The 12,469-nt window shown below is 41.8% G+C and overlaps 1 protein-coding gene across 1 annotated transcript; it reads right to left on the bottom strand.

Moving 5' to 3' along the window:
- Positions 1-744: 744 nt before the first annotated feature.
- Positions 745-11,798, bottom strand: CXCL17 (C-X-C motif chemokine ligand 17). The gene is made up of 4 exons (XM_029926676.1): positions 11,573-11,798; positions 3,898-3,978; positions 3,173-3,274; positions 745-1,174 (listed from the first exon to the last, which is right to left on the bottom strand). Exons 1-4 carry the CDS (start codon positions 11,649-11,651, stop codon positions 1,077-1,079), a joined length of 360 nt encoding a protein of 119 aa, XP_029782536.1. The 5' UTR covers positions 11,652-11,798; the 3' UTR covers positions 745-1,076.
- Between the last annotated feature and the right edge of the window lie 671 nt (positions 11,799-12,469).

The following is a 12,469-nucleotide window of genomic DNA, read 5'->3' as shown; positions in this document are numbered from 1 at the left end:
AATCATAAATACTAAATGCATTCTATGTGCTGGGAAACTGTGCAAGGATTGTTGTTTTTCTTGTTTTTTAATCTATATTATCTTTAGTAAGATCATATCTGATTTGTTGCTATACCTGCCTTTACATTAAAATTTTTTTTTTATTATTGAGACAGATAAACAGAGCATGAACAGGGGAGGGAGACACAGAATCTGAAGCAGGATGCAGGTTCTGAGCTGTCAGCACAGAGCTTGATGCGGGACTTGAACCCACAGATTGTGAGATCGTGACCTGAACCAAAGTCGGCCGCTCAACCGACTGAGCCACCCAGGTGCCCCTATACCTGCCTTTTTAAAAAAATGTTCATTTATACTTGAGAGAGAGCTAGAGAGTGAGTGGGGGAGGGGCAGAGAGAGAGGGAGACAGAATCCCAAGCAGGCTTCATACTGTCAGCACAGAGCCTGACATGGGGCTTGAACTCACGAATTGTGAGATCAAGACCTGAGCCTAAACCAAGAATCAGATCCTTAGCTGACAGAGCCACCCAGATGCTCCGCTATACCTGTTTTCTTGACCCCACCTAGCTCTTACCCCAAAGAGGTTTGTTGAATGAATAAAAGTAAAAAGTTGGGCAGTGGAGAGAAGAGTGAGGCTGAGGGTGGGGAGAAGTGTGTGTAGAATCTGGGTAGAGTTTGCAGTAAACAGGCTAAAATGTGGGATTGAATGAGCTGCTAGACCCCATTTGAAAGAAATGATTTGACTTATTGCATTTAAAAATATTTATTGGCTTCTGTGTGCTACTTGCCTGGTTATATTTAGGGTCATTTGGGACCAGCTAAGAAATTGGGGTTTCCAGGTTTCTTTCAGGTAATTAAGGTTAAGCCCAGGGAATGGGTTGGGGGTGGGGAGATAGGGCACAGGAAAAGACAAGAGAAGAGGGCACTAGAGGGAGCAGTAACCTTGGGGAAAATGCTTTGTGAGAACTCTGGAGTAGGGACAGGGAGGGAGAGCTTGCAAGTGGGAGAAGAACATCTAGGTGCACTCCCTGCCTTCTGGACTGAGACTATTTCATTGGGGGACTGGGCCCTCAGGGCTCCTATAAAGGCAGAGCAAAGCTTTCTAGCTGACATCGTTTGAGAAATTGCTGGCAGGCTCTGGAGTGCTTCTTTGGCTTCCTGTGGTGCCTTTGATGCCCTAGGGTTAAAACAAAGACCAATGTTAAAAACATTAAAAATTTTTGATTTTTTTTCCTAAATTTTTAAAAATGTTTATTTTTGAGAGAGAGAGAGAGAGAGAGAGAGAGCGCACGCACAAGGGGGTAGGGGCAGAGAGAGTAGGAAACAGAATCCCAAGAAGGCTCCAGGCTCTAAGCTGTCAGCACAGAGCCTGATGTGGGGCTCAAACCCACGAACTGTGACATCATTCCCTGAGCCAAAGTCAGACACTGAACCAACTGACCCACCCAGGTGCCCCTAATGTTGTCTATTTTTGAAATTTAGATATATGAAATCATACTATAGCTATTTTCTTGTCTTGTTTTTTAATTTAGTGTTATATCTGTAAGATTCATTTACATTGTTATGTGTTCATTTTCACTGATACATGATATTCAAATATATCACAATTTATTTATTCATTGGTCAGTTTCTTTCTTTTTTTTTTTTTTTTTTTTAGTAGGCTTCACACCCAGTGTGGGGCCCAATGCAGGGTTGAACTCAAAACCTTGAGATCAAGACCTGAGCTGAGATCAAGGGTCAGAAGCTTAACTAACTGAGCCACCCAGACACCCCCATTGGCCAGTTTTTGGTTTGGAGTAGTTATGAGCAATGCTGCTATGAAATTTTTGTACATATATTCTGGTGTATACAAGAATACATTCCTCTTGAGCATATACCTAGGAGTGGAATTTCTTGGTCAAAGAACTTAAACTTTAGTAGATAACTGCCAGCACTTTTTTAAAGTGATTTACCAATTAATTACTCCTGTTAGCAGGATATGAGGGTTTCTCTGTCCTACTCTTTGCCAATACGTGGTATTGTAGGAATTTAAACTTATTTTTGCCAGTCTGATGATGTATAGGGGTATCTGTTTGGTTTTAATTTGCATTTTTCTAATGATCAGATTTCTGAAATGCCTATTCAAGTCTTTTGCCTATCTGTAGTGTTAACTGACTTCCTTTCCTTGCTGTCTGAATTCTTTATATATTCTGAATATTAATCCCTATTAATCCCTTTGTCAGTTTTATATGCTGCATATACTTTTAGATTGTCATTTTATTCTTTTGATGACTAAATTTTTTAATTTCAATGACATCTGATTTATTAATCTTTTCTTTTATGGCTTATCCTTTTTTGTATCTTGTTTAAAGAAATCCTTTCATACCCCAAGATAATGAATATAGTCTCTCATATTCCCTTATAAATTTGTATTTCAAATTTAGATCTTTAACGTACTTAAAATTTGTTTTTGTGAAGCATGTGAAGTAGGGAATATCTCTTTCGCTTTGTATATTGTAGTTATCTTTCTGATCAACACATAACAACTTACCTCATTATTTTTGACAATTACCGAATTACCCAATTTGCTTTTGATGAATATTTTTTATTTCTATCAATTTATCAATACAAATGCTGCTGTAATTAATATTCTTGTGTGTATATCTTTGAGTATTCATGCTAGTATTCTATGCTGGAGATTTCTTGAAGTGAAATTGCTGGTAAAATTGATAGGTACTACCAAGTTGTATTTTACTTCTGCCAGCAGTGATAAGGATCCTGATTTATCTCATTCTTGATAATGTCATGATATTAATCAGTTTAATTTGCCAATTTACTTTTTATATGACATTTAAAAACTGCTCATGGGAGGAATCAAGTTCTGTTTGACACTGACACTGGTGTCATCCTCAGAGAGCAGTGATCAATGACTAGGTCTCCAGTAGCTCCATCTCCCTCCACTGTGATAGCAATGGGCTTCCAAAATCTTAGGACTTGGTTGAACCTTTCTAGTACTAGGAAAACTGTATCCCGCTTTCCTTCCCCTTCCTATTTCCCCGTGAGTTGACATTGAGTAGAAAGGGCTGAGAGGTGTGATTATCTTGGTCTTCATTTCACTTCTCTTGTCTATTCTCAACCCCTGCTTGATTCCACAGAGTGACTCTGGTTTAAGGAAGGTCATTCTTTTGAAACTTACTGGTTTTTTTCACACTGCCCTTGAAATGGTCACACGGACACTGCTTCTTTGGCAGCTCGGACACTGTCATGAGTTTTCTTTTAGGAGCTCTCAGGAACCAGTCTGAAATAACATGGTTACTGCTCAGATGGGGAGCTTAATGTGTCTGAGGGTAGGGAGTAGGGCAGGGCTTTCCTTGCCATCTTCCTTGCCTTCCAGTGTGTCACACTGCAGTGGGGGCAGGGAAAAGGGCCAACACAGAGCAGTGGAGATACCCAGTTCTGTGAACACCAGGATGTCTGAGTTGTTTTCCCTGACCTGTATTGGCAAGAATTTGGTGGCAGGTTTGGAGGAGGCATCAGGATATCCTTAAGGAGACCAAAGAAGTGAAGAAAAGATCTAGGTGTCTGCCTTGGCCAAGCATTTTGCCTCTCTGATTTCTTTATTTGATTTTATGAATAAAACAAAGTCGAAAACAAGATCCAGGAAGTTTTTGGAAGGCAGCCCTGGGTTCTTGGGGAAAAGTGTAAGGGGGAAGTGGCAGCCAGAGATTCAGCCAGTTCCCCATGGCCCTTGGGGGTCCCGCTCTTGCCTGAGACTCAGGAAGAGGACAAGAGTTAGTGCTGCGTGTGGTGGACTGGTGGAGAGGGCAGTGGGTGAAGTCATCCTAGAGGACATCTGCGTTGGCGTCAGGGGGACTCGGGAGAGCTGGATGGTGACTGTGCACCGCTGTTGTTGATACTGACCTTTGCACTCACATTCTTGGCTGCCTTCAAGGAGCCACCTCCGAGGAGGCTGGCGTTGGTCCCGATGGCCTCTGGCAACCCCTGGTGGAAGGAAACTGGTCATTTCCAGACACTGGGAAGGGAAGGGGCCAACAGAAATGGTCCCCCAGCATTGTGCTACCTAGTGCAATTTTTCCTTTCCTTTTTAGTCAGGGATCTAGGGTACTTGGAGAGAGGACTATTTTAAATGGATAAGGAACTGAGGTTTAAAATCTGGCATAGAGAAAAGCTTAGCTGGAGGTAGGTGGAAAAAGAATGGCTTCTGAATGGAAAAAAGGACAAAAGGTGGGCGTTGATCAACAACTGGCAATACCGCCCACCCCAACGCGCACTAAAATTCTCATGACTTAAAGAATGAGAACAAAGAGCAGATTATCCCACAGACTAGTCAGGATCTCCACCTGACCTTCAAGTCCCCTGTTTTTGAACCCATAATCCCAGTTTCACTATAAGAGGATGGTATTTACCTTTGTGCCTCTGGAACAAATCCATTCCTCTTTTGGCCTCTAGCCAAGTCTGTCTTACCACCTGATGCTGTCTTATTCCCAGTTTGTGATACCTAAAATATTTTTATGACTCTCAAGGATGATGGATTATAGACTTGAGATTCTGGAGCTAGAACCGAGGCCAGATGATGCTTGTTTGTATAGTCGTTTCTGATATTTCCTGTAAGGTTAGTTATGCCTTCGCATGGTTCACATGGTTCATGTGTATCTGAATCCAGCTTACTTAATGTACAGTTATACGTATAGTTTGTTGTTTGAAATCTGTTGTGAACTGAACTGTGTCCCCTCTTCCCCAGTTCATGTTGAAGCCCTAAGCCCCGATACCTCATCATGGCTGTATTTGAAGATAGAGCCTTTAGAGAGGATTGAGTTAAAATGAGGTCATTATGGTGGGTCTTAAATCAGTACAACTGGAGTCCTTATGAGAAGAAGAGATTTGGGCAAAGAGACATCAAAGATGTCTGTGCACAGAGGAAAGATCATGTGGGGGTATAGCAAGAAGGGGGCCATCTGTGAGCAAGGAGAAAGACCTCAGAAGAAACTAAACTTGTTGACACCTTAATCTTGGACTTTCAGCCTCCAGAACTGTGAGGAAATAAATTGCTGTTGTTTAAGCCACCCATTCCGTGCCATTTTGTTATGGTTGCCCTAGCAAACTAAAAATCTTTCTTCCACACTAGACTCTGAGCCAGTGGCTCAGTAGTCATTCAGCTACATCCAGCAGAACACGGTAGGTACTTGGTAAAGGTTTAATGAGTGAGTGAACAAGTTGTCTGGAGAAGTCCCTCAGAGGTCATCTAGTTCAATCCAGGTCTCTTTCCCAGACTTGTGCCCTTTCTGCCACACAGATGGAAGGTGTTGCATCATTTCCCCAAGTGCTGGTTTCCAAATGTTCTCGTGCTGTTTTGAGTGCTGTTAAAATAATTTAAACAGGCAAACATAGCCCCTGCCATCTAAACTTTTCTAATATTTTCTCTCCTATGACCTTTACTTGTAGTTCCAGAGGAAAGCCACAGAATATTAGAGCCAGAAGGAATCTTGGAGATTATTTAGTTGAATCCCTTTACTGAGAAATTTTTCTGTTCTAAATGTAATATACCTATATTAGAGATGATCTGGAAAGTACAGATAAGGAAATCTTTACTCTTACCATCTGGTTGTGTTTTGGGGTGTTTCCGACATATGGTTTTCTTTATACCGTGATAAACATAGTATGTGAACACGTTTTTTTTTTAGTTCACCTTATAAGCATGTTGCTACGTCATCTTCATCATGAACATTTTTATTAACTTTTTAAAAAAGTAATCTCTACTCCCAACGTGGGGCTCAACTCACGACCCTGAGGTCAAGAGTCACATGCTTCACTGACTGAGCCAGCCAGGTGCCCCCATAATAGACGTTTCCAATGACTGCATGACATTCCCAACAAGTGTATGTACTCCAAATGATTTAACTGCTTGCCCATTGCTGAATATTCAGATTGTTTATTTTTGGTTATTGACAATTACTTTCTGTTTGTACGTGTTTTCCAAATGTTAGATTATTGTCTTGGGCAAGATTTCCCAAAGTGGAATTACTGGGTCAAAAGTTAAGAACAGTTTTATATTTCCTGATATTATTACTTAGTTGCTTTTAAAAGGGTTGCATGAATTAACAAAATCACTGTCTACTTTTTTTCTTTCAGATGAGGAAACTGAGGCCCAGAGAGAGCAAATGAAATGCCCAAGTTCACAAAGGTAATGGAGACACATCTGAAGCTAAAACCCAGGTCCAGGTTTCTTGGTCTGCTGTTCTTGTTGCAGCCTTGAGAATCCTAATTCCACGGTATAAGTTAAAATGAAGCTGCACATTACTATAGTATTATGTCTCCCAAAGCTCAGATATTTCTGGATCACCTTTATAATTTTTGCTGTAGCTTGTACCACCTCTACTATTATCTACTTCATACATTTTCTTGAAATACATTTAATTTACAGAACAGCCTCATCCTGTGCAATATTATCTGTGAGATTATGGTTTGGTACATATGTAGATTTTTTCTAACATGCATTAACATAAGCATATAACTACTAAAGTAAAAGCTAATTTATGTCCTACCTAAAATCAATTTTGGAAAATACTGATATCATTGAATAAGCATGAATTTTACATGACCTGGGATCAACAACTCTCTGTCACTTAACTCGGCTTCTTTGGTCTTTGGTTCTCTGGTTTGTAAAACGAGGAGGTAGTATCCACCTTGCAGTTAGGAATAAATGAGCTGCCAGATGCCCAATGCCGAAGTCGGTGTTCGGTATATGATGATTCTTACGGTGGTTGCTGTTGCGGACTCCTTTCACTCAGTCCCAAAGAGAGTGTCTATGCTAGAATGCTAGGTTTGTTGTTTCTGCTGAACTGTATGTGAAAAGTTACTTACGCTTGTTAGGACTTGTGGTAGGTCTGTCATTATTTTGACTTCCTAGTTCCACTACATATTAGCTTTATGATTTTGGACAAGTTGCCCAACTCCTATGTCTCATTTACCTAATTTGTAAAACGGGGTTAATCCTAGCCCATTAGTGTGTGTACACATGCATCTGTTTCCTAGCTTTGTCCACTAGAGGGCCTAGAAGCACTCGCACTGGACAGTACCTTAGTGCCCATGGTTTGTGAGTACCATTCTTCAATGAAAGGAACCAGGGCTCCTTGGAGAAATGGCTGATTGCAAGGTGGGCCAGGAAAGTACAAGGTAAGCCTGGAATATCTTATGGTATCAGAAAGTCCATAACTGCTAAAAAACGATATGTCAAAAAGTCACAGAAGGCTACTTGAAGGAGGTCTCAGTGGTCAATTTTGAGACAATATAACAACATAATAAATAATGATAGTAATGGATTATAGTCCATAAATGTTCGTGAGCCTTTCTTCATATAAATAAATAATTCAAGAGGTGCCTGGGTGGCTCAGTCAGTTAAGCCTCTGACTTTGGCTCAAGTCATGATCTCATGGTTAGTGAGGTTGAGCCTGGCATTGGGGTCTCTGCTGTCAGCACAGAGCCCGCTTGGGATCCTCTGTCTCCCTCTCTCTCTCCCCCTCCTCCAGTCTCTTTCTCAAAAATAAATTAACATTAAAAACTAAATTAAAAATTCAATAAATAAATGGGAGAGAAGGAACAGCTTTTTTTTTTTTAAGTTTATTTATTTTGAGAGAGAGAGAATCCCAAGCAGACTCTGCACTATCAGTACAGAGCTTGATGTGGGGCTCGATCCCCATGTACCGTGAGATCATGGCCTGAGCCAAAACCAAGAGTTGGACACTCAACTGACTGAGCCACCCAAGCCCCTGGAGCAGCTTTTTTCTTATAGTAGAATCCCAGTTAATAAACATGGAAGGAATGATGGCAATAGGAAATCACCATTTGACTAATACCATAGTAACACTTGTTGAAGGTGGGAATCATCAATAGATTTTAAAAATTAATGGGAGGGGCGCCTGGGTGGCTCAGTCGGTTGAGTGTTTGACTTCGGCTCAGGTCATGATGTCAGTTCATGGGTTCAAGCCCCACGTCAGGCTCTGTGCTGACAGCTCAGAGCCTGGAGCCTGCTTCCAATTCTGTGTGTCCCTCTCTCTCTGCCCCTCCCCTGCTTATGATCTGTCTCTGTCTCTCAAAAATAAATAAATGTTAAAAAAATTAATGGGCAAAGATACTTATTAATTACAATGGTTTTGAAAAAGAGTAACTTTAGAGAAACCTGGTGGACACCACTTTAAGCAAGCGTTCAAAATTAACATCAGTAGTTGGGAATTATCCATATCATGGGCCGTCTAACGTGATGCATGGAGAAGGCACACATTACTTCTGTGATATTCTTGCCAGAAATGCATAATTTGAATTTAATCAAGAAGAAACATCAAGGGTACCTGGGTGGCTCAGTTGGTTAAGCATCTGACTTCGGCTCAGGTCATGATCTCATGGTTCGTGGGTTCCAGCCCTGCATCGGGCTCTGTGCTGACAGCTAGCTCAGAGCGTGGAGCCTGCTTCAGATTCTGTGTCTCCCTCTCTCTCTGACCCTCCCCTGCTCACACACTCTCTCTGTCTCTGTCTCTCAAAAATAAAATAAAGAGCAAAAAAGAAGAAACCTCAAACAAATCCAATTTGAAGGACTTTCTACAAAATAACTGACCAGTACCCTTAATATTGTCAAAATCATGAAAGACAAGGAAGGCTGAGAAACTACCGTGGTTTGGGGGAAATCAAGAAGATGTGATAACTTTATTTAGTGTAGCATCCTGGATTGGATTCTGGACCAAAAAAGAGACATTAATGGGATGATTAGCAAAATCTAAATATTAGTAAATTAATTAATAGTATTATATCAGTGCTTATTTCCTGGTTTTGATCATCATATTATGGTGATATGAGATGTTATTTGATAAAAAACTGGATGAAGTGTATATTGGAACTCATTATTTTTACAGCATTTTTCTTAAGACTGAAAAATGAAAAGCTAATTAAAAAATCCAGTAGATTTCTGTGAGGACACAATAAGGTAATGTGTGTGAAGTGCTTAAACATGACCTGCCACATAGGATTGCTTAATATATTTTGGCTATGATTGTAGGTAATTTTATAGTAAAAACTTATAAGTAATTAATCTATTATTTTAAGTGATATGTTTCCTAGTATTTTCATATATTCTTATCTGTTCTCCTCCCTCTCTGTGAAGAACATACTGCACATGTATGTAGTTATTTTAAGAGATAAAGTAAGATCAGATTTTATTTTGAGAATTTTTTTGGCCGGGGTAAGGAAGGAGGTGTCGTTTCCTCCAGCCAGACTCGGGCAGGGAAAACGGCTTGGCTGGGGTGCGCGAATTCGAGCCGGATGTGTCTGTGGTAGCGCCACCTGGCGGCACAGCGAGCTTTCCCCAAATTCATTGCCGTTGTGCTTTAGGAGCTACTGTAGGAATTTTACTCAGTCCATTTATTGAATCCTTGCTAGGTACACATAATAGATAAATTCACAACAACGATATATTATAAGTGACATTTCACTCATTTTAAGATGATAAAACAGGCTTCAAAAAGTGAAGCAGCTTGTCCAGGGTTCAAAGTAAGTGATGGAGCCAGGATTTGGATCTAGGTTTCCTTGGACTTCCAGGCTGGAGTCTATAGGTCCAGGTAAGTCTAAACGTGTAGCCAGGTTCGAGAACTATTGCTATAGAGCCGTGGTTCTCAGCTAGGGAGTGGTTTTCCCCTCCAGGGGACATCCGGCAATGTCTGGAGTTAACTCTGGCTGTCTTAACTGGGGACAGAGGTGAAGAGGCTGTTAGTGTCATCTAGTTAGTAGAGGCCATACAGATGCTACCACGCATCTTACAATGCACAGAGTAGCACACTACACCCTGCAACACAAAATAACACCCTACCCTAAAGCGCTGTCCGGCCCCAAATGTCAACAGAGCTGCTATCAAATCCAGGCGTGGAGTCTTTGAAGGGCAACATTTCGAACTAGAAACCTGAGCATGTAATTCTTTTTTTTGTTTTTACATCTTATTTGTTTAAGTAATCTTTATACCCAATGTGGGGCTTAAGCTCGTGACCTCGAGATCAAGAGTTGCCCGCTCCTCTGACTGAGCCAGCTAGGTGCCCCATGAGCATTTTATTCTTTCACTTAGCAAATATTTACTAAATACTGTGCTGGATAGTGTGACAGATATGGAGACAATACACCAGATTGTGCCACCAAGGAGGTTACAGTCTAGCAGGGCAGGGGGTGAAGTTAGGAAAGGCACACCAACACCTTCAGTATAAGACAGAATGTGACAGGTGCAAAGAGAGAGTCAACTTTGGGCTAAGAACGTTCACAGGACAGAAGGCTCACCTCTGGTCTTGAGAGGAATCAGGGCGGCTGTGAGGAGGAGGTGGATTCTGAGCTGCGACTATGAGCAAAGTCAAACTAGTAGGAAGGCATGAGACCTGTTCAGGGAACGGCCGGTAGTCTAGGTTAGGTGGAGCACAGAGCACTGTTAGTGAGCGGAGGGGTGGATTGGAAAGGCAGGTTGTGGTTAGAGCTTTGAATTGAGACTGAGGACTCTAGCCTTGGTGTCTGTTGCAATGATGGAAAAGCCTTCCCTCCCAGACTGGTGGTTTAGACCCTAATGCTATGGGTCTTCCAGAGAGCTCTCTCTACACGGGAAGGAAAGTTTGAAATTGGGGTGGACTGAGGTAAACTTCTGATTTTAAGGACCAAGTTGATGATAAATATGCAACAAAGCTATCTTATCTCAAAGTAGCCCTTGGGGAGGTGGTTCTCTTGGGTAGAAACATATATGGGATGAGCTTTCTTCTGCACGCTTGTTCTGGTAGGAGCTAGGCCACTTGAGATGTAGTGAAAGCTGGAGCCGATTTGGAGCCCTTAACTGAAGGCCTGCTCCCCAAGAGATGAGCTTAGTATGGCTAAAACTTCCAATATGAATGCTATCTGGTAATATGATTTTTCTAGTTTATTATTTTATCATTAAATAGCATTAAAAATTGTTGGGGGCATGGCTGATGCACTGTAAAGAATACAAGCAAGGATACAATAGAATCTCATCTTCTACAAACACCACTATTATACCAAGACTGGCTATTCTGGAAAGGGATTAGAGGGAGAAGGTAAGGAGCAAATCTTTCAATTTTTTTTTTTTTTTAATTTTTGAGAGAGACACAGAGCAAGAGTGAGGGAGGGGGAGAGAGAGAGGAGGCACAGAATCCAAAGCAGGCTCCAGGTTCCACACTCTGAGCTGTCAGCACAGGGCCCATTGCAGGGCTCAGACTCACTAGCCATGAGATCATAACCTGACCTGACCTGGAGTCAGATGCTTAACTGACTGAGCCACCCAGGGAGCGAATCTTTATTGAGCCAACATATATATATTTCGCTAGCTACAGTGTCAGACATTTTGATATTCACTCTCTCATTTCTCTCTTGCAACACTCTTTGGATGTAAGTATAGTTTTCTCCTTTTTGTAGATGAGGAGGCTAACTTGCTCCAAATCCCTGTGGCTGGAAGGGGCTACATTTTCATGCATGTTTTGTTTTGGCCACAATTTTTTCAGCCCCCCCCCCCCCCCGTTTCCCCTTTATAGAAAATTAATCTTATTACCTGCATTTGGGCTGCTAGAGACCATAGGCATCAGCATTAGTGGCAGCAACAGAAGGAGGGAAGAGATTAGAATTCTCATTGCGGTTGTTGGTGCTGCTGTAAGGTCGCCTGAAAAAAGTGTAGAAGGTTCCCAGTTGGAGGCTCCCGACTTCTCGGGATGGCGGTCTGGGCTTTAATCCCAGGCCAGTGTTCCCATTAGAGGGTGAGAACACCTAAGTGACGCTGACCTTGTTAGGTAACAGGTTTACAGGAATCTGGGAGGAAAAACTGGGCAAACAAAAGAAATGAAGCATTCTTAAGAACACAAGAAGGTGACTGATAACTTGGCCACAATACCGGTTCCCTTTCCTCCTCCTTCCCGCCTCCCTACCCCCCAAGTTTTTTGCTCTTTGAATTTCCTTATATCTTTCAGCAACGGTTTCTTTCTTTTTTTTTTATTAAACTTTTTGAAATGTTTTATTTATTTTTGAGACAGAGAGAGACAGCATGAACAGGGGAGGGTCAGAGAGAGAGGGAGACACAGAATCTGAAGACAGGCTCCAGGCTCTGAGCTGTCAGCACAGAGCCTCATGTGGGGCTTGAACCCACAAACCGCGAGATCATGTGAGCTGAACCCAGACGCTCAACCAACTGAGCCACCCAGGCGCCCCCAGCAATGCTTTCCACCTTAGTGAATACTAAGACTTGCAAGAAGAGAATGACATGGTCTATTTCCCCTCTGTCCCTTGGATTCTCTGCCTTGGCACAGTATGAGTGACAGTATTGTTGTTGCTCCAGAAGTTGTCCTTCTTTACTGTGTTTACAATTCCCTCCCAATTCTGTGGCCACAGAAGTAAGGAGGGAAGCAGAGAGGACTAGAGGAGACACTGTTTCTCCCCTGCTCAAAACATTGCCCCT

Source organism: Suricata suricatta, chromosome 16 (genome assembly GCF_006229205.1).
Source record: "Suricata suricatta isolate VVHF042 chromosome 16, meerkat_22Aug2017_6uvM2_HiC, whole genome shotgun sequence".
Lineage (NCBI taxonomy): Eukaryota > Metazoa > Chordata > Mammalia > Carnivora > Herpestidae > Suricata > Suricata suricatta.
Note: the sequence above shows the minus strand (reverse complement) of the source record. Positions and strands in the feature narration are given on the sequence as shown.